Source organism: Microplitis demolitor, chromosome 1 (assembly GCF_026212275.2).
Source record: "Microplitis demolitor isolate Queensland-Clemson2020A chromosome 1, iyMicDemo2.1a, whole genome shotgun sequence".
Taxonomy (NCBI): Eukaryota; Metazoa; Arthropoda; class Insecta; order Hymenoptera; family Braconidae; genus Microplitis; species Microplitis demolitor.
In genome coordinates, this window is record NC_068545.1 from 16,962,979 (window position 1) to 16,990,443 (window position 27,465).

At 32.5% G+C, this 27,465-nt stretch overlaps 2 protein-coding genes across 4 annotated transcripts; one reads left to right on the plus strand and one right to left on the minus strand.

Annotated features, from left to right (window-relative positions):
- Nucleotides 1-1,064: 1,064 nt before the first annotated feature.
- On the plus strand, nucleotides 1,065-3,665 carry LOC106693073 (holocytochrome c-type synthase). Of its 3 annotated transcripts, none has more exons than XM_008556079.3 (4): nucleotides 1,065-1,415; nucleotides 1,662-1,917; nucleotides 2,003-2,358; nucleotides 3,280-3,665. In XM_008556079.3, the coding sequence occupies exons 2-4, from the start codon at nucleotides 1,684-1,686 to the stop codon at nucleotides 3,515-3,517; spliced, it is 828 nt and encodes a 275-aa protein (XP_008554301.3). In that variant the 5' UTR covers nucleotides 1,065-1,415; nucleotides 1,662-1,683; the 3' UTR covers nucleotides 3,518-3,665. The 3 variants fall into 3 exon arrangements, with proteins under 3 accessions (XP_008554301.3, XP_053593486.1, XP_014299483.2); XM_053737511.1 differs by having other exon boundaries at nucleotides 1,403-1,489; XM_014443997.2 differs by lacking the exon at nucleotides 1,065-1,415 and adding an exon at nucleotides 1,496-1,585.
- Nucleotides 3,666-6,708: 3,043 nt separating this feature from the next.
- On the minus strand, nucleotides 6,709-25,937 carry LOC103579934 (uncharacterized). The gene is made up of 3 exons (XM_053740758.1): nucleotides 23,727-25,937; nucleotides 19,742-23,663; nucleotides 6,709-6,865 (listed from the first exon to the last, which is right to left on the minus strand). Exons 1-3 carry the CDS (start codon nucleotides 25,081-25,083, stop codon nucleotides 6,709-6,711), a joined length of 5,436 nt encoding a protein of 1,811 aa, XP_053596733.1. The 5' UTR covers nucleotides 25,084-25,937.
- Nucleotides 25,938-27,465: the final 1,528 nt, after the last annotated feature.

Consider the following 27,465-nt stretch of genomic DNA (forward strand, 5'->3'; position numbering starts at 1 on the left):
TAACCGTTCCTAGTACGTTTATGAAATATCATCCCATACCATTATGGTAATGATTATTTGGAATTATGGGATATACTTTCTGGGAAAAGTTCCCATATCACATGTGAAAGTATTATGGTAAACGTTACTATATTATGGTAATGGTTACCATATATTATAGTATGGGATACCAAAATGACGATTTGAAATTTTTAATCGTCCCCTGCTTAAAAAATCCGATAGATTCTTATAGCTGTATGTATAAGGCCTTAAACTATAGAACTTCTCATAAAACTCATTCATATAAAATCTCTATGGGAATTTACGAGAATCTATTGGAATCTAAGAGATTTTCTAAACAGGGTCATTAGTCGTTTTTAATCCTAAAATAAACAATCGTCTTTTGACGATTAGAGACAATTAAATGTGAAAAATTATGACGATTATATTGATTAATGATGATTAAATTCTTAATCGTTTTTAATCCTCACAAATCGTATCGTCTAATCAGGGAGACCTATGGTTTTAACATGTTTATTTGAATTTATCAATACTCATATTTCTAATTAAGGCCTAAAAATTTTAATTTATTTTTCAAAGAAAAGTAATAGATTTTTGTAGTTTTTGAACATCCACATGTGCACAATAAAAAATATTTGCACACAAAATTTATTCAATATATGAGAAGTAAATTCAACAGTCTTTAGATATCATTCGTGATTAAAAATAAATTAACTTTGACATTTTATTTTTATACCTTTAATACGCATTAAATATAATTCATATATCATTTTGAGGTTATAAAAGTTTGTTATCCAAAACTGAACTATTTTTCTTTTTATTATTGGAAATATTAATGTTTTTTTTTTGTGATCTTTATCGGCTATCGTCCTTATTGGGCCACGTGCCACAAATAATAATGTTGTTAGCATGAAAAATTAAAAAGCAACCACTTACTAATTTATATCAGCTGTTAATATATATCATATATATATATAACATATGAATGTGTAACATCGGGTGGGAGACAGTGAAACAAGTAGTGGGGTTAAGAATTAAGGAGAAGTTCGGCCTTATATATTGAACCCGCACACTCGTTGCTGAAATTCCACTGTATCATCAGTCAACTCAAGTTCTCTACCATCAAAAGCTAACCACGCAATACAGAAAAACTACAGCGAGAAAACATGTACATATTTCACTGCTCGAGTCTCAAGTTAGAACTATCAGAATATATCTAATAACAGAGAGCTCGGGATTTAGGTGTCTCAGTTCTTAAAAAAGTGATTTAAAAATAAATAAACAAAATTTTGAAATTGATAAAAAAATTACAAGGAAATTATCCCGATATTTTAGTCAACTGTGTAATAAAATGTTAACATTTATTCACGTGTTCTATTGACATAAGATATTTTAACATTACATCATCAATAGTGGTGAGCGGGATAATTATTATATTTGAATTATAAATTTATCTACCATTAAATTTAATTAATTTTCATACCTACAGGTTATCTCTTAATTATATTTCAGTTTTTTAAAATAATTTACATCAAATTATGTGTTGTATGCTTTTGAAATTGAATTTTTTCATATAAATTTTGAGGTTACAACCGTTAAAATAAATTAGTATTGTTTCTAATGCTTTATGTATTTTATTAAATATAATTTTATTGTTCTAGATAAATAAAATATAAAGTAAAAATGGGTAATACATTAACAATCGCAAGTGTCCTAGCTAAAGATGTTATTACACCGGTGCCTCATGGTGAAATAAATGAAAAACCAAAGTACAATCACCACGTGCATAAATCATTTGAAGGTACTCCACCTCCAGAATGTCCAATGCATCAATCTGGAGATAAAAAACCTCAAATAATTACCAGTGAATGTCCTATTGATCATATGGACAGCTCTCAAATAAATCCTATGAATATGGTATTAATTAATTGACTTAAATTATTATTTGCTTGACAATGAAATTTCAAAACTAAAAATTTAATTATCAATAATTGTTGTTCAGATGCCTCCAGCAAATCAAAATCCAGCTCCGGATCAGCCATTCCCATTGCCCACAGATAGACAAGTATCATCGATACCTAAATCTACGGGTGAAGGTGAGTTTTGGGTGTATCCATCTCAGCAAATGTTTTGGAATGCTATGCTGAGAAAAGGTTGGCGTTGGAGAGATGAAGATATTAAACCCAAAGACATGGAGGATATTATTAAAATTCATAATGCTAATAATGAACAAGCTTGGCAAGAAGTACTTAAATGGGAAGCATTACATGCGAAAGAATGTGGTACACCAAAGTTGAAGAGTTTTGGTGGTAAAGCTAAAGATTATTCTCCTCGAGCGAAAATTCGTCAATTATTAGGGTAATTATTATTACTTTTTTTTTTTTATTCTAAAATTTAGTATGAGTATTTCCAATCAACCTGAGTTACTTTGGGGATATTGGTGCCGCTACTAATTATCAGAGTAGAATTACCGGTTCTGGACTCTACACCTGAAGTGAACACTTGACAATAGCTTTAAACATATAAAAAAAAATAAAACTAATATTTTGCTGACAAGTTTTTATACATTTTTTAAATATAATAATTTATGTCTTGGAAATATATATTGTGACGGTCACATTTGAGAGTGCCTAAACCTGGTATAACTAAATATTTCTATTGATTTTAAGTACTTTTTAAATAATTAAAATAACTAATACTTATTTATGGTAATGTAATTACCACATTATTTATGCATCTATGAGTTTATTAATCAATAATTTATTGCATGTTATCTTTTTTTACTATTTTTAAAAATAGATTGAAGTTATCAATTTCCTTGAAGTGTCCACAGCTGCGGTTTCTACCCTATATATATATTTTATATATATGTATTTTATAATAACACCCGCATTGTATAACACCTTCATAAATATAATAATAATAATAATAATAATAATAATAATAATAATAATACCCATATATTTAGTAATAACACCCACATATTGTCTGAGAAATTAGAACCATATTATTTTGTTAAGACTTAATTAATTTTGTTCAATTAATTACCACTTAAAATAAATTGATATTGAGCTTCTTTAATAATTCGATAAAAAAAAAAATTAACTGAATACTAGTTAAAATTATATATTTAAAATTTAAATAATGTTTTACTGGATCAATTCTATAAAATTTATATTTATTAAAATCTTCTTAAATATTTTTAATAGATCGTAAAAGATCTCATTTACTTAATTAATTTCTGTAAAAATGTAAATAATAATGATTAAAAAATTTTAGGTATGAATTGCCTTTTGATCGTCACGACTGGATCGTCGATAGATGTGGAAAAGATGTACGATATGTTATTGACTATTACGACGGTGGTATGGTTGATGACAAATATAAATTTGCATTACTTGATGTAAGACCAGCTATGGATTCACTTGAAAATATTTGGGATCGCATGAAAGTTGCCTACTATCGTTTCCGTTATCAAAGTAATGAGTCGACAAATGAACAATCAACAACTTTATAATTGTACCATAACTAGTTATAGTTTAATTATTAATAGTAGTAATTATTTTATTTTTGGTATGCATCCATATATGTGTACTATAATGATATTTATGTTGTAATTAATCTGTTAATAAAAATAAAAACAGTCAAATAGTTTGAAGAGCTTATTAATGTATTAGCTGTCATATTATTAAATTAACTTTTTTCTTTATTGTGACATGAAATAAATTTTATTTTAAATAATAATAAAACATTTAATGATATAATCGATACATGCATTATTTATCATTATCGAAAATAAATTTAAATTTAGTTTAATTCATGTACGAATATTAATCAGCATTACAAAAATGTATTTTACTTAATTTAAAATAATAAAATATTAAGAATTTAATCACTTCAATCTTAAAAATTATTGATATTTCAATCAGTTTCGTTTTAAGTCAAAATAAAATATTTCTTATCAATGTCTTATTCATTAATAATATCGTTATATAACTCGTGTCTTCTATAAATTGTTATTTTATTTTTATCTAAAATACACCATCAATGCCTTACACTGAATTAATTTAAAAATTAATTATTAATTACAATGGCTTTCACTTGCTAAACTTAAAAAAAATAAAATATGTATGTGAAAATAATATTAGACATTGAAAACATGTTTTGTCTTTTAATAAATTATAACTGCTTACAATTACAAATAATTTATTTACTTATAAGTCTATAACAAATTTTTTGCATCGATGTTTCTAATTTAGGTCATAAAAGTCAATTTTATAAAAAACTAGCTGTTACATGTCCGCTTTGCTGGATGTAAATTAAAGTTTAGTGATAATTTCTATTTTATGATTAACTATAGCTTCTACCTGTGACTTCCTTTGCAATCGTATTCATATAATCGTAACAACCTTGAATAAATTAATAACACATACTTAAATTAGAAATAGTAACACTACAATTATAACGATCGGACGAAAAAAAATTATTCATTTATTTTTATTGAGTTAAAAATATACGAGTCTTTCTTATAAAATCTTGGATGCAAGGGGATAGGCTAGTCAACAAGTTCAAACAGACGAAAACTTTTGATAAAGCTCTTAAAAATATGAGCGATAGTTCATTCAAATCGGGATAAAGTCTAGAAAAAATGTTTTCGAGGATGTATTAGCACATAAAAATTGCATTAGTTTTAACGTTCTAAACGTTCACCGAACGTTTGAGATTTCAATTCGGGATGTTTTCAAGCTTTAAGGAGCTCGAAAACAGCGGGAAGTTTTGGGGCTAGTCCGCAGGACCAACCGATCCGAAGATTTTTTTTTAGTTATTTGTCGAACGCTACTCATTTCGACACACATATTTCTACTTATGAGAACCACTTGAATAATAAAAAAGTCTGTGAATAAAACTGGAATATTTTTGTTTTTACAGGTACAAATATAATTTTAAGAAAAATAATTTATTTTTTTTTCTGTTTACATTTATAATAACATACAGAACTGGCAATAATTTCAGGCAGCTAAAATAATAAAGAACCACTTAAATAACCCAATTATGATTGAGATTCATCCATAATAAGTTTAGTTACAATAAGTTACGTGTGGAACTGACTAGTAAGTACTTTCATCTGTTTTAAATATATTTTTCCTATAATACATAGGGGACATTCCATGCCTAATCATCCCACTGTCGAAATTTGTAATTCCGATGAAGTTAATATTTGCCAATCTTTTTACATTCCTCAACCAAGGTTTCCATGGTATTTTTCGATTTTTTTTAACTTCCCGCTAAGAAAATTGAAAATTTTCGAAAGAAAGAGAAGTTATTAAGTTAAGTTCTACCAGATCTTGACGTTTAGAGAATCTAGGAAGCTAGTCTGACTAATTTCAAAATGATGTCTGAGTGCATGTATGTGGGTATGTGTGTGTACGTGGATATGTATGTGTGCAAACTTGGTATAATTTTTTTAACTTATTAACCGATCAGAAAGGTTCTTGCAGCAATCGAGAGAGCTTGTTGACCATCAACTTTCCTGAGAATTTCCGATCGATCGATCGATTAGACTCTAAGGTATAAAATAAATACGAAAAAATAAACGATTTTTATTTTAGTTTTTTTTTCTTTAATTTCTCAGAAATTACTCCATCGATTGACTCCAAAATATAATCAATTATAGAGTGTAATAAAGTTTTTCCAGTAAAAAACCTCGAATGGTTACTGTTACTATCTTCAATTGTAACTAGTGACTCGGAATGACCGTCATTTTGAGTTTTGGTCACAAGACGGTCCGCTGACGGTCTTGTGACCGACGGACCTAAATGACGAGCCTGTTCTATGGCGACATGACCGTCTCAAATTTTCCGGTCAGAGTCCGTCATTTCGGAACGTCAAAATTTTTTTTTGTCACAAATTTAGTCAGTCGCATCTAGCTAGATGATTTGTGATCGTCATCAAATTTTTGGTCACGGATTTGGGCTTGGTCATGAATTTGGTCAGTCACAACCAGCTAGATGATTAGACGCAATCTTTTTTGCTAATGATTGAAAAATTTAGTAAGATGCCGCCACAATTGTGACGATCCGTCATTTTATCGCAGATTTTCTTAGCGGGAAGTTGAGAATTAGTTTTCGTATTCTTCTGACTACGATTTTTCTTAAACAAATGAACCGATTTCGATGGTTGAGGCAATATTTTAATTTTTCTTTTCCGTTTAGTAATACTTCAATTATTATTGTAATTATTAGACACCGAGGACCTTTTGATTAATTTACTTTAATTTTATTAACTAAATTAATTCGTAGGTATTTATTAATTCATTTACTTTTGGACGGAACAATTAATTATTAAATAGAATTAATTAAATAGTTAATTGAGTTGACTAGACTAAGAACTAGAATAATAGGTTTTCTGGCAAGTGATTTACACCATAGGCCTAGAAAATTCTACGACTCAATAATTCCGGCTGCTTGCCTAGAATCTCGGACGATGAACTAAATCCGGCCGGTTGGCCTGGATTTAGGAAGACAATATCTGACTTTTTGATAAATTTACTCTTATATATATAATTAACGATTAATTAATTACACAATTTGCCTAAACGCGAAACGACTTATTACCCCAATGAACGACTAGGTATTTTATATAAATTAGAATTCTCGCCTGGGCCTAGAATAATAATTTAATGAATGCCTGTCACAAATTTTCTGATGCTTATTTTTCTCTGTCTTTGTCTCGTTTGGTCTCTTTTGTCTCTTCTCGTTCTTTCTGTAATCTTTGCTCGTTCATCTGCCATATCACGTGCATGCTCAAACAGTATCCTGGTTGTCCATGGACGTCTCCCAGTTCTAACTGTACGGAAAAACCGACTCTGTCAAAATTACAGAAAAAACTGTCAAATTAACAGATTTACCCCTGTCAACCCAAAAATGTCAATTTCACAAAGTTAAAAATGTTATTTTCATATTGTGGAAACTGTTGATTTTATAGTTTTTCGATGTCATAATGACATTTAAAAAATGCAAAATTCACTTAAAAAATACTCTCTTAAATTTGAAATAGTGAAAATAGTAACTATTCACTAGTAATAAGTGATTATTCACTCGCAAATAGTGATTGTCACATGTTTTTCACTAATTTGTTTTTAGAGAGTTAAATGTGAAATTTATGTTGACTAAAAAATATTCTAAAAATCGAAGTTTTAACTAGAAAAATTAGATAGAGGAAGGGGGAGGGTGGACCCCTGGGGGCAAAATAGGCCATTGAGGCAAAATGGTCCTTCCAAAATTTTTGAAATTAAAAGTGTTTGGGACGGGGGGAAGGGTAAAATGGGCTGCCAAGACTTTGAAAACTCACGAATATTTTTTAGTCAAACGGATTCCTAAAATTTTTTGCCCCTATTTATTTTTAATCGATGTAAAAAAGCTTAAACTCAAGTGATCTACAGATTCCCTCATTTAAAAATGAAATTTGGTTTGTAAATTTTGTATAACTTGATAATCAACTTTTTACGTATTGTTTCTGTAAATTTGTTTTTATCTGTAAATCTGACATAGTATGGTTATGTTATTTTCACATATTATTTCTGTAAATTTGACAGTTTTATCTGTTAATTCGATAGTTGTTATCTATAAATATGACAATTTTGACATTCCCATATCTGTCATTTTTACATATCATTTTTTTCCGTGCGCCCTGACTCAGCTACTGTTTTGCATTTATGTAAAATTCACTCGATTGTCTTCGGCAATTATAGGAATATTTCACCCCTACTTAGTTATGATTGGGACTCGTGTGCGAGTCTCTTCAATTAGCGCACCCAGCAACGATCGATAAAGTAACTCATTTTACGCCGTTACAAATTAAACAGTCACACACGGAGAAAAATATTAGCTCAAAACCTACCAATTTTTATTATGCTGTCGACCAAACTTGAAACAAGAAGGGAAGCAGCCAAAAAATTATTATGTTCTTATGAAAAACTATTATGCCACATGACAACTATTATAATGTATATTATAGCAACAATTGCTATGACAACGGTATATAGTTTTGGTAACGTCTAGTAATAATCTATAGGAAGAGCGCATTTGATAGATAATCAATGAGAAGAGATAGGTTTGTTAAATTGCTCAAAAGTCTAGTTTGAATAGGAATTTCTTGTAATCCGTTTCTAGAGAACATCTAGATTGAGAAAGAAACATGTATGCTAAATTTTAAATCAATGGGACCTATAGTTTCAGAGATCTCGAGATGAGTCAAAATTTTAAATTTTTACACCCACGCGAACTTCTAGATAAGTCAATTTTCTGCAAGAAATCTATGCCACTCATTTTTCGGTACCGTAGCAAATATTTGTGATGAACAAAGATTATTGTTGATGGTTAAATTACGACCCGTAAGTAATGATAGTTACAAGTCTTTGATTTGAGTCAGGTTATTTATTCATCGATCTAGTTAATTCCTTCATAGAATTTCGGATAAGCTTTCTAAAACTAAACAAGTCCCTTATCATACATTTTTAGATATTGCCAAAATTAATGTTTCTATATTTTTACCTATAAAATCTTGTAATTTCAGGTAGGGACTAATTCTTACTCCGCGAAAATGACCTTCAAATTGAAGCCACTGATCTTATTTCTTGCGTTATTTCTGACTATGATAAATTTTACAGCTGCTGATACATTCACAGAATGTGTTAAAAACAATGATTGTAACGAGGTAAGGCTAAAAATATTTAACATATCTTATACATATTTTCCGAAATAAATTTTAATTTGTTTATTTATCGTTTTACTATAACAGGCTGTGAAAACACTGCTTAGAAGTGAAGGTGATCATGGCGCACCTGTAAGTAAAATGAAAAAATTGTCTATTTAATGTGTACTCTAACAATTGAACAATCACTCTCGTATTTTTCCATCGTTACAGCACGTTGAGTTTGTTCCAAGTCCGGAGGAAGATGCGGTAAGGCTCAGAGAAACTTATTATATTTTCAATAAGTTTCTTAAAAATTTAGCTATTGTGTTTGTTCTCACAGCAAAAGTGCATGTACGTGCGTACGTGCGTAGGTGTCTCGTGTGTGCTTGTAAAAAAGAAAATTTTCTCATGTTTTTATGTCAGAAATTAAATTTTTCAATGCATGATGTCTCTCAATCATTTAAAGTTCTATTTCCAGTAGGCATATATATTTAACTTCATTGCTTTCGCTCACAAATTAACCTTCAGGACAAAAGAATCTCATATCACACTAAAAAAAATATATTTTGATTATAAAACAGAAATTCATGTCACGAAACTTCGAATCGACTAACATTCACAAATTTTGGTCAAATTTTTTTGTCTTATAAATTTTGGGCTCAGGAACTTAGGACGATTTAGACTTTTCAGAGTTAAGTTTCGGGATTGAAAAGATTTCGGTGCTCAAAAAAAAAAAAAAAAAAAAAACACTTGTCGAACGCAAATTTAACAATTTCTATGCAGATCATATCGAAATAATGTATTATTTAAATCCCGAAAATTTTTCTAAGTCCCGATTTTAATTTGATTAATTACCAAATAATATTTGATTTAACTAGTTAGCATTTATTGTAACCACTTGGCTTTCATTGTAGCGATAATTAAAAATAAATAACAAACTAATTTTAGTTACTTCAACTATTTTTTAGAGTCATCTGAACAATAAATAGTTACAATAACTATTTAAATTTGTTACACCAACTAAATTAAAATACACTAGTCCCAAAAATTAAGAGATCGAAAAAAAATTCGAAATTTTTGGGTGATTTTCAACATGCTGTAACTCGGTGAAAAATGATCGTAGAGTGAAAATAAAAAAAGCAAATTGTAGCCTCAATTTTCTAGTTTTGAGATCTGGACTTCAATTTTTTTGTCATGCACGGTTCCAGAGTAATCTTAAAAAAACTGACGAAAAAAAAAAATTTCAAAATTTTTGCTCGTCTTTCAACAAGTCTATAGACTTTAATAAATTTTTGTTGATAATCTGACCTTTAGGCTCTTTTAGGAAATTCTATGCCCTTTAATTTGGCGTCCTCAAAGAGTCTCTACGACGGTTTGGTGCCGAGTTATCATTGGTCAAAGCAAAAAAGTCCATTTTGGCTTCGATAATCAATATCTACGGACGTATTGGTCGAACAGAGAATGGAAGTAGAGTTTTGAAAACTGGAAAACATTCTCTATATGACAAAATTAGTGGCTATTGATGGAAAAATTTTTTTTGAAGCGATAATGTTTATTAAAAAACAGATAAAAATTCGCATAACTAAGGATATTCGGAAATCTTGCTGTTACTTTGGATATAATGGATGAATAAAGGATATCGTCGTTTTTTTTTTTTTTTTTTTCAATTTTTTCCGGTAATCAATCATTTTGATTAAAGAAATCAAGATTAGTGGTGAAAAAAACATTTTGAAATCGAAAAAATGAACAGAAACCGGGAAACTACCAATTATGGTGATTTTTGGCAAAACCAATGAATTTAAAGCTCCGGGACACTAATAAAGAAAAATCGCAGTGCTTTGAAATTTTCAGGGTTTTTTCAGGACACTTTGAGGTTGAAATGGACTATTTTGCTTTGACCAATGATAACTCGGCGCCAAACCGTCGTAGAGACTTTTTGAGGCCGCCAAATTAAAGAGCATAAAATTTCCTAAAAGAGCCTAAAGGTCAGATTATCAAAAAAAATTTATTGAAGCCCATAGACTTGTTGAAGGACGAGCAAAAATTTTGAAATTTTTTTTTTTCGTCAGTTTTCTTAAGATTACTCTGGAACCGTGCATGATAAAAAAATTAAAGTCCAGATTTGAAAACTAGAAACTTTAGGCTACAATTTGCTTTTTTTATTTTCACTCTACGATCATTTTTTACCGAGTTACAGCATATTGAAAATCACCCAAAAATTTCAAATTTTTTTTCGATCCCTTAATTTTTGGGACTAGTGTAGTTGTCTTTTTTTAGTTGTGGCAACTACTGAGATTTCTCTCAGTGTGAGCTCGAAAACAGCGGAAAGTTTTGGGGAAAATTTTTTTTTTTTTTCAAAAAATGGCGAAAGGGTCTTGCAGGGAATTTATTTAAGTTTTTAACACCACCCTTAAATTTACTGTACGATTATCAGTTCCTGAAATATCTATGGTCAAAGCCAAAAAGATCATTTTTTGTTTGAAGGCTGATATCTCTGCAACAAATCGTCCTACGAGGTTAAAAAAAAGCCAAATTGAAGCTGATTAAATTTTCTAAACGACCTACACGGAGAAAAAAATATAGTAAAAATTACAATCTTATAGTAAAATTTACTAACAGATATGAAAAAATACATTCTGTATTGTAATTATTACTAAACGTTTAGTAAAATTTACTAGTTAGTAATAATTACATAATAAGATACTAAAAATTACTATGCGTAATGTATTTTTTGCTAACACAATTGTATTTTTTACTATCTGTATAGTAAATTCTACTATGTATAGATAAAATTAAATTTTAGTAGGGATAGCATATACAAATATGTATTACAAGTTCTGAAATCGTTGTCTAAAGGAGACATCGGGCCGTTAGACATAGGAAAGGACTCGCGCACGGGAGATCAGGGTTCGAATCTCAATTGAAACCTAGTGATTTTTTAAAAAACACAAATCGACACCAACACCAATACAAATGACATAAATAACAATAATAATCAAAATGATAGTAATAATAATAAGAAAAAGTTAAAGCTAAAAAAAATTTAATTTAATTTATTTCCATTCTAATATAGTAAAATTTACAAAACGGAATAGTGAAATTTACGAAACGGAATAGTAAAATTTACTAAACGGGACAGTGAAATTTACTTATCTGTTTATGAATTTTTCATATAAATCATAAGCGTTTCAATATTACTATCTGAATTTACCAATTATTCCCATATTTTTTAGTATATTTTACTATATTTTTTTCTCCGTGTACATACAAACAACAGTCAACTCGAATCCAGAAAAATATTTTTGATTCAAGAAAAATTTTTATGATTCGGAAAATCAAAATCTTATCTCATCTTATCTTGCAGTAAATAAATAATTATCTTGATACTTTTATCTTAAGTCAAAATTTTTTTTTCAAACCGACATATTTTTACGCTAAAATCGAAAAATTTTTACTTGCTTAAAGTGTTTTTGTTTTTTAGTATGAGAGATATTTTTTTAAAGGAAGTTTTTCGTTAAAAGTGAAAATGAATTGTAGTTTTTAATCTAACAATTGAAAGCAAAACATAGTAAAGTGCCGATCAGTTATTTAAAAATACAAGTTGTAGTAAAACCCATGTACCTATTATAGAATTTAGAGATTGCTTGTTATTTATATATAACCATGCACGGGAAAAAAATTGTAGTTGCTACAACAGCAGCTGTAGTTGAGGTTACTACAAGTTGGAGTAAAGAAACGCCAACTCGAATTTGGAATAATCTCAACCCCAGGTGTAGTAACGTCAGTACTATTTATGTAGTATCCTTAACTATATATTGGAGTGACCGCTACTACAAATGTTTTACTACAATATTGTGATTAGAAGAACCACAGTTTTTTTCCGTGTATATAATTATATAAGCTTATATATAATCATTTGTGATGTTTTCTTGGCGTTATATATATAATTCTGTATAATTATATATAATTCTATATAATTTTTTTTTACCCGAGATCTCAGCTTCTCTGAAAATGTCGCAAAATCGGATACGATAAATTGTTTTGGATTTAATTTTCATTTTAACTAATTCCAAATTGTTATCTTCTTTTACTATTGCAGAGAGTTGCGGCCAGAGAACGATCAATGCAGAGTCAAGATCCGGTGAGTTTCAAGTAGTTACCACAATGTTATTCAAGTTTGTTTTTTGCTCAAATCAATCTTAAACTCAACATTTTCAATTTTTTTTATCTTTTTTACTCGGAAGAAATATGTACATATACATTAGACTGTGTCAAAATAATTTTTTTTATTTTCGATTGGACGTATCTTAAAAGTTTCTTCAATATGAAAAAAAAATTCTCCTAAAGATTGAATTCAATATCTTAAAAATTGAGTTAGCGCAAGGGGGGAGGTCTCCTTTCCCATTTAAATAAGATTGTGAAATTTTTTTTTTTATTTTTAAAATTACTACACGAAGAATTTTTTTTAATTTTGCTCTCGACAATCCTTCAGGAAATTTAATTCTCTACAAAAATGTCTATGTCCATTTTTTTTCTAAACTCAACAGAAACGAAGTTACAGAGGGCCGAATAGGAGAAAAAAATAATTAATGAATTAATAACAGAAAAAAAAATGTATTATTTTAACTTATCAATTAATTAACTCAATTCAATTCATTATTCATAGAAAAATGTTGAATTCAACATTGCTTCGAATTAATAACAAAACAATATTTACAATAAAACAGAAATGAATAATAATTATAATTAAAACAGAAATTAATTATGTAGGTTCTTTTTTGTTGCCAATTTCACTCTCTACAAATTATTATCAGTAAAGTTTTTTCAAATTCCGTATTATTTTCTAGTTATTTTCATTTTAATGTCGAGCTCTTGAAATTGATCAGAACCGCTCTTTTAAAAGCTTGAAATTAAAATGGAAACAACTAGATAACAATGCGGAATTTGAAAAACTTTGTTGATAGTAATTTCTAGATAATAAAATTGTCAACAAAAAAGCTTGTATAACATTTTGTGATAATCTATTAAAAAAATGATGAGACCGTTTTTTGTAGAGCGTTCAATTTCCTAGAAAAATGTGTATTTGTCTACTTGATCTTTTGATTTGTTAACGAGTTAAAAATACTCAAAGTTAAAAAATAGTATATTACACTACAAGGGCAGAAAGTTGGAGATTCCTGCACTGCGCGTCATGATGCTCGAGGCGAAGCTGAGGCTGAAGCTGATATATATTAGGGTGCTTCGTTTTCGGCGAAAGCATTTTTTTTGTTGCTCATCGAGCAAAATATTGTTTCTTATGCTAAAACAAAAATTCCTGCCAAGTCTGACCTCTTAATTCCAATCCTAAGTATTTTCCATTTGATTTCCAAGATTTCCCATTTAAAATACACGTAAAATAAATTACTGTTTTTTTTAACTTTCTAATACTCAGCTGTGTTTCATGATATCATCGCAGTTGTGGTCGCAAGTTGTAGGGCGTTTGGTATTCTTCAAAAGTGCCTATAGTATCTTACCTCTAATTCCAGCTGTTTCACTGATGCCCGCTGAGGAAGTCATTTTTCATATCAAATTGACCTTTATTGCCTTGCAGAACGTAAGCCAATGAATGCACACCAATAATTTACATGGGAATTTTATAGAATCTTTTATTCCCTTCAAAAAAAGCCCTATGATTCAAGTCGCTAAAGCCGATAATTTTCGAGTTATAGGAGTTTTAATAACTTAAAAAATATAATATTAAAAAAAAAATGGCAATTGCTATTTTATTTTTTAATTTATGAATACTTCTATAACTCGGAAATTATGGGCTTTAGCGACTTGACTCATAGGGCTTTTTTTAAAGGGAATAAAATTTCCTATAAAATTCCCATTTACATTTTTGGTGTGCATTCATTGGCTTACGTTCTGCAAGGCAATAAAGGTCAATTTGATATGAAAAATGACTTCCTCAGCGGGCATCAGTGAAACAGCTGGAATTAGAGGTAAGATACTATAGGCACTTTTGAAGAATACCAAACGCCCTACAACTTGCGACCACAACTGCGATGATATCATGAAACACAGCTGAGTATTAGAAAGTTAAAAAAAACAGTAATTTATTTTACGTGTATTTTAAATGGGAAATCTTGGAAATCAAATGGAAAATACTTAGGATTGGAATTAAGAGGTCAGACTTGGCAGGAATTTTTGTTTTAGCATAAGAAACAATATTTTGCTTGATGAGCAACAAAAAAAATACTTTCGCCAAAAACGAAGCACCCTAATATATATATATATATATATACTATTTAGATTAAATGAAGTAATTTAGAACTGAATTATGTTTGACTATTATCCAAAAATTTTTTTTAAGGCTCCGTCACCATACCTAATCACCGACGAATAAGAAAGGTTCTAAGGAAATGTTGCACTCGATTTCAGGCGGTGACGAACAAGAACATTTAGAATCGTTTTCGAGTATCAACTTGATTTGAAGAAATAAACAGTTGACTTTAATTTCTAAAACATGTAAAGACGCATAATAAATATTCTTCTTTATCCCATACTATGGATTTTGTCTTCTTAAGTATGATTAAATTATAATTCTAATCAATTTATGATAAAAATTGAGACGATTCAATTACTATTGTGACATTGCCGTCGTTTTATTCTTTTATCATTTATTTTATTTGAAAATCATGCATGCGATGATATCTGACAATGGATCAATTAGTTAGCTTCTTAAAAAAGCCGTTATTACAGCACATGTTTCAAATTTGAACTTAAACTAAAATTAAATTATTTATAAAGGGAAGAGTTTAATTGATAAATAATTTTACTAATAATTGAACAATACTCTAAATATACACTCTAAATATTATTTAGAGAACCTATCATGTATAAGAATAAAATATGAAAATACATATTACACATTTATATGTAATTATAAAAAGTATGAAGCAATTATCTTTGTACTGAGAGAGGTAGTGATTGAAAAAGCTTCCAATGGTCAAACAAAGACATTTGGGTTAAGATAAGAAAAGATGGAGGTAAGTGTAATAGGAGTCAATTTCGTATTACTTGCCATATTTTTGGTGATGTTTTACCAATGTATATTATATATTTCTTCGGTCATAATTTTATAAAGAAGTACTGAAATCTCGGATAAAACAGCGATTTTTCTAATTTTGAGATATTTAATTAGATTTATCTCGGAAACTACTAGCTTTATGGTAATGGCTTAAATGACGTTTTTTATAGGAAATCAAATTTTCTATAAAATGAGTCCTCTACGATTTTGTTGTAAAGTTGGTGGTTGGCGAGTAAAATAAAAAAAAAAAACCATGAAATTTCAGAAAAATTGGCTTTAAGATTTTTTACCAGTGAGGTCAGACAAAACGTAAATTAGCTACAAGCACTTTTAGAGGAAAGATTCCTCTGTAATTTCTGTCTAATAGCGACTTAATATCTTTCAATGCCGCAGAGCTATAGATAATTGCAAAAAAAAAAATCAAAATTTAGAAATTCGATTTTCGAAAATAGGACCGAAACCAACAACTTCCCGAATTTTTGAAAAGTTTCAAACGAAGCACCCTAGTATATATATATATATATATTAAGGTTTGTCAGAAAAATCGACTGTTTTTTTTTCGAATGGCCGTGGAATTCCGTCAGAGGATGTCAAAATAAAGTTTCTGTGAACATATGAGCTCTTAATATTGATATTTAGAGGTCGCGAATCATAATTTTCTATTTTCCATTTAAATAACATAGGAAAAAAAAAAATTTTAAGCTTGGAATTTTATATCTCGGCAATGGCTCATTGTACAGATGAGCTCAGGATATGTTTTTGACGGGAGTTAATCGTTCCACAAAAAAAGTTTCTTATCATTTTTTGATAAATTCGTCTGTTGAAAAGTTATTGGAGCTTGAAGTCAAATTTATAATGAATTTCGAGTTCTTTTTAATTTTCCGGCGAAACTATCAGACTTATCACAAAATGCCACGAGATCTTTTTTGTAGAGAATTTATTTCCTACAAACTATTCTGAATAAACTTTTTTCAAATTCCCCATAACTTTCTAGTTATTTCCCTTTCAATATCAAGCTCTTAAAAAAAAACAGTGTTCTGATCGATTATAAGAGCTTAACATTAAAATGTAAATAACTTGGAATTTATGCGAAATTTGAGAAAAGTTTATCTAAAGCTCTAAATATCGATATTAAGAGCTCATATTTTCACAGAAACTTTATTTTGACATCCTCTGACAGAATTCCACGGCCATTCGAAAAAATCATTAGTTGATTTTTTTGACACACCCTAATATATATATATTTATATATTTAATAATAACACCCGCATTGTGTAACACCTTTATAAATATAATAATAATATCCATATATTTACTAATAACTTCCACATATTGTCTGAGAAATTAGAACCATATTATTTTGTTAAGACTTAATTAATTTCGTTTAATTACCATTTAAAATAAATTGACATTGAGCTTCTTTAATAATTCGATAAAAAAAATTTACTGAATGCTAATTAAAATTATATATTTCAAATTTCAATAATGTTTTACTGGATCAGTTCTATAAAATTTATATCAAATAAAATCTTATTAGCACTATATTAATTGAAATCTTTTTCAGTATTTTAAATAGATCTTAAAAGATGTCATTCAATTAATTAATTTTTCTAAAAATATCAATAATAATAATTCAAAAAATTTCAGGCATGAATTGCCCTTTTATCGTCACGATTAAATCATCGATAGATATGGAAAAGATGTACTTCAAAAAACCATTGATGCGTATAAAAGTAGTGCGACGATTTTTGCAATAATGATTGACGAATAAATAAAAACTTGTTGTCGTTTTCCACCATTGACAACAATTTATTTACTCCCATCAAACATCAATGAAAGTTTTTAACTAACCTGAGCACCATGGCTCAGGGCCTTAGTCGAATATCAGATCTCGTAATCTTGAATCCTACACGGAAAAAAATTTCCTGTTGCTGCAACAGGAGGCAGGCACGTTGCAGCAACACGAAAAAATCCTGTTGTAGCAACAGAATAAATACTGTTGTTGCGACTGAATAGAAAAATATAGTTACACAGTAAAAAATTTTGCGTCATTGCGTCAAAAAACTTAGTGTTAGAAATTTAATAGTTTTATGTGTTTATTTAACATTTATTCTGTTAAATCAACACAAAAAAGTGTTAAATCTTTGACATTAAGTTTTTTGACGCAATGACGCAAAATTTTTTACTGTGTAACTATATTTTACTATTAAGTCGCAACAACAGTATTTATTCTGTTGCTACAACAGGATTTTTTCGTGTTGCTGCAACAGGAAATTTATCTCCGTGTACGGACCGCGAATAACGAAATCGCGAAAATTTCGTGAATCTTATTGCAGCAATCTGCGTTTGCGTCGAAAAGTCAATAGCGGATATTTAATACAAATCTTTATAAAAAGCAACTAATTTTACTGTCGGAATTCGCGTTTTCATTGAAAAGTCAAGAACTAGATCTAAATTATCTATTATAAATTTTAAAATTAGATTAAAAATTCGGTTCGATTGAATAGTGATACAAAATAAATATAATCTATAATCCAATCTCCAGTCGATTTAGTTTGGAAAGTTGTAGTGTCTAACTGAAGTTCAATTAAAAAATATTGAAATTGAAACGTTTAATAAAAGGACTAGAGATCATAACTTCAACCTTGCGAGTTTCATTCGAAAGTAGCACATAAGACTTTATCCTACAACCTCAGCTGCGCCCATTCAATCAAATCCTTCAGGAGGAGGCCGAGTGAGATGCAAAGTCCTGGAGGGATAAAAGCCTGCCGTGTTAGAAGAAAGAATCATCTAAAGGTAAGTTAGAGACAATTTCAATATCTTTTCTCTTTGTTGATCAATTTATAAATGCAACGTCACAAAGCTCGAAAGCGTTTGGGTTCGTACTCTTCGAAAAACCTACAACAAATACTGAATATAGGAAGTGAAAATCTTCCTTATATTCTTTATAGTTGTCCGCATCCTCAAAATAACTAGTCAAAATTTTCCTATCGCTACCAAAGGAAGGAATTCCAGATAATAAATTTAAATTACAGCGGCGGACATAACACTTGATATAAGAGCAGCTATGGATTCACTTGAAAATATTTGGGATCGCATGAAAGTTGCCTACTATCGTTTCCGTTATCAAAGTAATGAGTCGACAAATGAACAATCAACAACTTTATAATTGTACCATAACTAGTTATAGTTTAATTATTAATAGTAGTTGTAAAATGAGCGAATAAAACTAATGGATCTGGTTTAGGCGAGTTTTGTTAAACAATTAAAAATTACACAGATTTTATTATAAATTAAATTATAGATTTATTTACACTGATTTACACCTTAAAATTATGAGAAATATATACAATAGCGAATGCAACTAGATAAATTTATACGCGATAGCGAATGCAACTCAGATATTTTATTCACGTATAAAAATTGACACGTGGTCAGTAGCGGTTACTTCAATAATAATTAATTAACAATTAACTTATTATCACAAGAATAATTTATTTATTCTCAATAAATAGCAGCCTTGATTTACTGACTAAGAATTGAGGATAATTTAGCGTAGCGATTTGATTTAGTTTCACACAAGTTAATAAGCGAAGCGGTTCAAGCACGAGGTTGCACGTAGCAAAGACACGTTGTAGAATCTCTGAGCGAAGCGGTTAGACAGATAGTTGTAGAATGAAAATTGGTAGCGTCGTTGAGTCGTCGAGACGCTTGGTGTCGACGTGGCAGCCTTGCTGCCTATAACGAATTTTCCCATTGGCTTAAAAGCGCGCCAACAGGAAGCGAATTTTGTGATTGGTCAGCTTGTAGCGGGTTCTCAGGACGTCTTGACACGATCCTGAGTTAGAAATAGTATGTGCCGGGCCCAAATAGCGAGTGACCCGGCACTATTCTGACCTTCAGTTAGTAGCGAGCTCGGCTTCTCCCGAACCGAGCGGAAATGCACGAAGCTTGATTTAAATTAATCAAGCTCGTGACTGAACATTCTCCCCAGCGCTGGCGACTGTGTCGACTGGATTGTCTTCTGGAGAGTGCACTGGTAGTACACACAGCTTAGCGATTGGTCGTACAAGTTCCGTGGTAGCGGTCTTCAGCGTGACTACTCGAGTCAGGCCATCTCTGCCTGGATGTAATGCGAGTACTCGAGCAAGCGGCCATTTTGATGGTGGGAATCTTTCATCAGTCAACAAGACTAATGAACCCACTTTGATGTTGTTTTGCGGATTATGCCACTTCGAAATAGATTGATGACGTTGCAGGTACTCTGATGACCATCTACTCCAAAATCTCTGGAACATTTGTTGTAATTGTTGCCAGCGTGACAACGTAGCTGAATTATTTTCCAGTAGCGAGGGCCCAGGTACGGCGATTAGTGGTTCACCGATGAGAAAATGTCCAGGAGTTAGAGCGGTTAAATCTGCAGGATCTTCAGATAGCGGAGCGATCGGTCTTGAATTTAACACAGCCTCAATTTGTGTTAAGACTGTAGCGAGTTGGTCGTAAGTCAATAGCGATTCACCAATAGTTCGTATGAGATGGAACTTGATTGACTTTACGGCTGCTTCCCACTTGCCACCAAAGTGGGGAGCACTTGGTGGGTTGAACTTCCAGTCTGTGCCATCTGTAGCGAGTAAATACTGAAGTTCTTTTAGCTGTCTCGATCCTGCTGCGAATTCTTTCTTTAGCGTGGCGTCTGCTCCTACAAAATTTGTACCACAGTCCGAGTATAGGATACTGCAGGCGCCTCTTCGACTAGTGAATCTTCTAAATGCTGCGACGAAAGCGTCAGTAGAGTAATCGGTGACAATTTCAATATGTATAGCGGACGTAGCGAGACATACAAACACAGCGATCCATCCTTTATAGGTTTTGGCACCTCGACCTTGGAAAGTCTTCAGTGTTACTGGCCCAGCGTAGTCTATTCCAGTGTGTAAGAATGCTTTAGATGGTCTTACACGAGCGGATGGCAATTGTCCCATTAATTGTTGTGCGCGAACACCTCTATGTCTCGTGCACACGACGCAGCGAAGAATGTGTGATCTGACTGGAACTCGACCACCTTCTATCCAGACAGATCTCCGTAGATCAGCGAGAGTCAATTGAGTTCCCCCATGGTATGTTCTTCGATGCGAATGATCTATCAATAGCGTACTTAAGCGTGATGACCTTGGTAAAATAGCTGGATTTTTCTGTTCATCATCCAGCAGCGAATTCTTCAAGCGACCGCCAACTCTGAGTACTCCGTTGTAGTCGACGTAGGGAATCAATTTAGCGAGATGATGACTTCGGTGTAGAGAATCACCATCCTTCAATAGTTTCAGCTCTTGCGAATAGTACTGACTTTGAGTATACTTGATCAGCAAAGTCTTAGCGAGTTCCAGGTCAACTGTAGAGAGTGGTGTGTCCAGTGTGGACTGTGGCACTTTTTTAAATTTAGCGATGGCACGAAGACAGATTCCAAGCGTGCGAAGTAAAGGTGACAACTTAGAGAATTTTTCTAGTAGCGTGTATAGCGGGTGTGAATCTGCCTTGAAGATGGTAAAAACCAGACCTGGACGTTCTTCAAGATGTGATACCGTCTGCGTAGGGATATCAAAAGATGGCCAGTTATCTTTTGATTGACTGAGCCACTTTGGTCCCGTCCACCATAGCGAATGCTGTTCTAGTTTGGCTGCTGTTAAACCTCTTGAAGCGCAGTCAGCTGGGTTAAGTTTTCCAGGAACAAAATCCCAGTTGACACTTGGTAGCGATTCTTGAATCTTGGTAACTCTGTTGCGAATGTAGACTTTCCATCTAGCTGGGTTGTTTCGTATCCACGTTAAGGATACAGCGGAGTCTGTCCACATGAAAACTGGAACGTTTTCAAGTTTCAAAACCTTCTTGACGTAGAGTATCAGTTGAGCGAGTAAGACAGCGGCATTGAGCTCCATTCTTGGTATAGTTATAGGCTTCAGTGGTGCAACTTGTGTTTTGGCACACACTAGCGAGATATTGGAGCTTCCAGTAGCGTCAGTAACTTTTAGATAAACTACAGCAGCCATAGCGAGTTGTGAAGCGTCAGAGAATCCATGTAATTCAATTGATACACCATTTTTAACATGATTCCAGCGAGGTATCTGAATCTTCGAGATCTGATGTAGTTCATCTCGAAACAAATTCCATTCTTGAAGAAGCGACGGTGATAGCGTAGCATCCCAGTCAAAGTTCTGCAGCCAGAGCTTCTGCATGAACATCTTGGCTCTCACGATAATCGGTGCCAAGAAACCCAGTGGGTCAAACAAGCGAGCAATTTCAGATAAAATTGTGCGTTTAGTTGTTGGTGATGCTTCTAGAAGCGAATATCCGAACTGGAATTTATCCTGTGTTGAATTCCAGGTTAGCCCGAGCACTTTTACTGTAGTATCCCCAAGCTCTCTTGGTGTATCTTCTTGGGTTTCACTTGGAGCGACTTGAGAAAGTAATTCAGTTGAATTACTTGCCCACTTGGCAAGCGGAAAACATCCTGTGGCGCACATATTTTTTGTGTCGAGAGCAACTTGGATTGCCTCAGCGAGTTCATCTGCACCTCCATAGATGTCGTCAACGTAGCGTGTATTAGTTAGCGGTTCGACAGCCTTCGGAAATTTTTTCCCTTCGTCTTCAGCGAGTTGTAAGAGTGCTCTTCCAGCGAGATATGGAGCCGATGTTGTTCCATAAGTAACAGTAGCGAGTGCAAATACTATTGGGATGTCATCTTCGTCAAACCAGAGTATGCACTGTAGATGATGATCTTCCTTGTCAACTGCAATCTGACGAAACATTTTTGTAACGTCAGTAGCGAATAAATAGCGATGGCACCGAATGCGAATAAGTACATCACTGATGTCAACTTGGATCTTTGGGCCCACATGAAGTATCTCGTTGACAGATACGCCAGATGTAGTTTTCCAGGACCCATTGAATACCACTCTGAGCTTGGTGGTAGTGCTCTGCTCTTTCAGAACCCCATGATGAGGCAACAGGTAGCTGTTCGGTGGTAATTCCTTTAATTTCAGACGTTTCATGTGCCCCAAGTCTTCATACTCCTTCAGGAAGTCGAAGTACAACTTCTTGTAGACTGGATCAGCTTCCAGTCGTTTGCGAAGACGTAGTAAAGCGTATTGTGCAGCTCTGAGCGAATCACCCAGTTGACTTGGCGAAGATTTAAGCGGCAAGCGAACGACATATCGACCATCAGACTGTCTGTCGTGTGTATTGACAAAGTGTTGTTCACACTCTTCTTCTTCTTCAGTATAGCGTGTAGCGAATTCTGTCTGTGGCTCTTCTTGGTACCAAAACTTGGTTAACAAGTCTTGTAGTTGATCATCAACAGCGACATGATGACCATGAGCGGTCAATTTTGATGTAGCGGTGTCCACAGATCCATATATGATCCAACCAAGTGATGTTGACTGAGCGATTGGGTCATTTTCACTTCCTTTTCGTATTTTAGCGTTGATTATATGTGCAGCTGGTGCTGCACCCAGAATGATGTCAATAGGTCTTGATGTCAAGAAGTCTGGATCAGCGAGTTGTAGCCCAGTTATATGCGGCCATTTCTTTTTCTTAGTTAGCGTAAATGACGGTAAGTTTACCGTCAATAGAGCAAGCACATGAGCTTGGATGGTAATAGAAGCGTTGTTGTGTAGCGAATGCAGCGTCATCTTGCATGACCCAAGCGAATGCCCAGCTGACACATTACCAATTCCACGTAATGGTACAGCTGCTTTACTGAGTTGAATATCCAGCTTCTTGATTAGCGAATGCGTCACAAAGGATAACTCCGATCCTTGATCAATAAGTACACGGGCTGTACATGTACTTCCTGTTAGCAAATTCAACTTAACAATAGCGGTAGCGAGTAAAACATTGAGCGAATGAGCTGAAAGCAGACTAAGTTAGCGAATTCAAAACAAAAGTTACCAAAATTGGAACTATTTGTTACCTGGGTCAGCTACAGGAGCGTCCTGTGCTGGTTTAGCGGCAGCACCATCGTCAAGATGAGTCGACGTGTGATGTGGCTGATCACAATGGCGGCACTTCTGCTTAGTCCTGCAGTCAGCGTAGCGATGGCGTCCCAAACAGTTAAAGCATAAGCGGTAATGCTGAACAATCGTCCTTCGGTTCAGTGGCGACGCCTTCTGGTAGCTGGGGCAAAATAGAACGAAGTGCTTCTCCCTGCAGATTGGGCACATGCCCGGTTCACTCGTACGCTCCTTGGGAGTGAAAGCGACGTAGCTAGCGGAACCGGTGGATGTAGATGGCGTTGATCTAGCAGGAGTAGCGGATTTACTGCTCCCAAACTTAACTTGTTTGGTTGTAGCGGCTGACTTAGCGTAAGACTTTGGTGATAGTGGTCTCTCACTGGTACTCTTAACTTGCGTTGAGGTTATTTTAGCGCCAATCTCTGAGTTTTCCCACGCACGAACCTTGGCCTTGAGCATATCGTGCAGCTGTTGGTAAGTGGGAAACTCATTGGATAACCCAAGCGAAGCCATCCATTCCACCCTCAGATCTGAAGGCAAGCAGCGAACAGTCAAACGAATTAAAAAGGGGTCCAACTCACCAATTGGAATTCCCAATGCAGCGATAGCGTCCAGCGATTTTTTGTTAGCGAGTAACAGTGCGTCCAAATCAGCAGCAGAGTGTGAAGTTAGCGGTTGGCGATCCAGCAAATCATCGATATGCATATCGAGCAATCGACGTGGATTTGTGTAGCGAGTATTCAGCAACTCCCAAGCGGGTTGGAAAGCGTCATCTGTGATCTGGAGATTAGCGAGTAATGCAGCGGCCTCACCTTTTACCTGCGTCTTCAGGTAATGCATCTTCTGAGACCCAGTTAGCGAATCTTCATTAATGACGAGAGACGTGAACAAGTCCTTGAACGAGTCCCACTCGTCATACGACCCTTGGAAAGTTGGCAGCTTGATTTGTGGCAGGTTAGATTTATGCACTCCACCAAAGTAAGCGGTCTGATCGTGATTAGCGGGCTGAACTTCATGAGCAGGTTCTGGAGCGGGTCTAGCAGCGCTGAGTCTCACTCTAAGAGAGGTATAAGCAACGTTAGCGGTTTCATAAGCGTTACCTGTATGATATTCGTTGGTAATGATCTCAGGTACGTCTTCGTATAGCCTCTCGTGAGTCGAATTGAAGCGGTTCCACAACTCCGTCAGGATAGCGAGTTCAGCGTCAATGGCGGCAGCACCTTGGGTAGCGAGTACAGCGTCAGTCAAGCGGTTGGACATATTGCGCATCGTGTCGATGCGTTGCATTTGAAGAGCAATTTGAGCTTCGGCGGCCATCTTGTTAATACGTGGCACACAAAATGGACGCGATGACGTGAAACCGACGCTAAGTTTTCGATCTTTTCTGTTTTAAAAGTCTTTTTACACCGGTGTGTAAAATAGATCACCCTGGGCAGCACTCTAGCAGTGCTCAGCAATGCCCACGGCACTTAGCGATTTTCACGACACAGAACTGACACTACACTTTTTTTCTCACAATTTTTTTTTTGATTTTTTTTTTAAATAATTTTTAATTGTTTAAATTTCGCCAAATCCGGCTCGAAGGACCAAAATGTAAAATGAGCGAATAAAACTAATGGATCTGGTTTAGGCGAGTTTTGTTAAACAATTAAAAATTACACAGATTTTATTATAAATTAAATTATAGATTTATTTACACTGATTTACACCTTAAAATTATGAGAAATATATACAATAGCGAATGCAACTAGATAAATTTATACGCGATAGCGAATGCAACTCAGATATTTTATTCACGTATAAAAATTGACACGTGGTCAGTAGCGGTTACTTCAATAATAATTAATTAACAATTAACTTATTATCACAAGAATAATTTATTTATTCTCAATAAATAGCAGCCTTGATTTACTGACTAAGAATTGAGGATAATTTAGCGTAGCGATTTGATTTAGTTTCACACAAGTTAATAAGCGAAGCGGTTCAAGCACGAGGTTGCACGTAGCAAAGACACGTTGTAGAATCTCTGAGCGAAGCGGTTAGACAGATAGTTGTAGAATGAAAATTGGTAGCGTCGTTGAGTCGTCGAGACGCTTGGTGTCGACGTGGCAGCCTTGCTGCCTATAACGAATTTTCCCATTGGCTTAAAAGCGCGCCAACAGGAAGCGAATTTTGTGATTGGTCAGCTTGTAGCGGGTTCTCAGGACGTCTTGACACGATCCTGAGTTAGAAATAGTATGTGCCGGGCCCAAATAGCGAGTGACCCGGCACTATTCTGACCTTCAGTTAGTAGCGAGCTCGGCTTCTCCCGAACCGAGCGGAAATGCACGAAGCTTGATTTAAATTAATCAAGCTCGTGACTGAACAGTAGTAATTATTTTATTTTTGGTATGCATCCATATATGTATACTACAATGATATTTATGTTGTAATTAATCTGTTAATAAAAATAAAAACAGTCAAATAGTTTGAAGAGCTTATTAATGTATTAGCCGTTATATTATGAAATTTACTTTTTTTTTATTGTGATAAGAAATAAATTTTATTTTCAATAATTATAAAACATTCAATGGTATAATCAATACATATATTATTTATCCTTATTATCAAAAACAAATTTTAATTAGTTTAATTCATTGACGACTTTTAACCAGCATTAAAAAAAAATATATTTTACTCAATTTAAAAGAATATAATATTTAAAATTTAATTACATCAATCTTAAAAATTATTGATATTTCAATCAGTTTCCTTTTAATTCAAAATAAAATATTTCTTAGCAATGTTTTATTCATTAATGATATCGTTGTATAATACATGTATACGATCAATTGTTTATATTTTATTTTTTATTTGAAATACATCATCAATGTCTCAACCTTAATTAATTTTGAAAATAAATTATTAATTACAATGGTTTTCATTTGCTAAACTTAAAACAAATAAAATATGTATATACGTATGTGAAAATAATATTGTACATTACAAACATGTTTTGTCTTTTAATAAATTATTACTGCTCACAATTACCAATAATTCAATTATTTATAAATCCATAAAAAATTTTTTGAGTCGATGTTTTTAATTTAAATCGTAAAAGTCAATTATACAAAAAATTGTTTAAGACAAAATTTAAAACATAAATTTTTAAATTAAATAATAACTATTCTTAATATATTATTCATAATAATGAACTAATAGTCTTTAATTTTAATCATTTAAAAATTTTTAAATGCTTAACCTAATTTTAACAAGTTAACGAAAATATAATTTTTTAAATAATAGTTTGAAAAAAAAAAAAAAATTGTAAAAAATTAAAATACATTATTTAAATTTGATGATGGGGTAAGAAACCAGTACAATTATATGATTTACATAAACATGGTGTTTCGCTGATATTTTTAGCTGATTTATCAATATCTCCAGAATAATCAAATGTTATTTCTTCATCAATATCAATATCTTTGATAGCAAATAAACATAAATGTGGAATTAAATTATCGACTCTAATAGGAATTAATTTAGCATTTGGTGAACAACTATGATTACAATAGCGTCCAATATTACCAAAATATTTCGGATCGATGCAAGTTGTTATTTTTTTATCACCAATATACTCAGAAACAATTAAAATATAATTCATTTTCTTATTTATTTTATTATCTTCAGTTCTACGCTTAGCTTCATCAATACCAATAA

What these genes read in the sequence shown, in the direction of transcription:
- LOC103579934 (XM_053740758.1), bottom strand. Translation starts at nt 25,083, where the DNA reads ATGGCCGCCGAAGCTCAAATTGCTCTTCAAATGCAACGCATCGACACG. An exon ending in CGCTCCTGTAGCTGACCCAG is followed by an intron (nt 23,664 to 23,726) that starts GTAACAAATAGT and finishes GTCTGCTTTCAG; the next exon opens with CTCATTCGCTCAATGTTTTA. An exon ending in AGCGCTGGGGAGAATGTTCA is followed by an intron (nt 6,866 to 19,741) that starts GTCACGAGCTTG and finishes TAATTTTGACAG; the next exon opens with AGTCGGTTTTTCCGTACAGT.
- LOC106693073 (XM_008556079.3), top strand. Translation starts at nt 1,684, where the DNA reads ATGGGTAATACATTAACAATCGCAAGTGTCCTAGCTAAAGATGTTATT. An exon ending in AAATAAATCCTATGAATATG is followed by an intron (nt 1,918 to 2,002) that starts GTATTAATTAAT and finishes ATTGTTGTTCAG; the next exon opens with ATGCCTCCAGCAAATCAAAA. An exon ending in AAAATTCGTCAATTATTAGG is followed by an intron (nt 2,359 to 3,279) that starts GTAATTATTATT and finishes AAAAAATTTTAG; the next exon opens with GTATGAATTGCCTTTTGATC.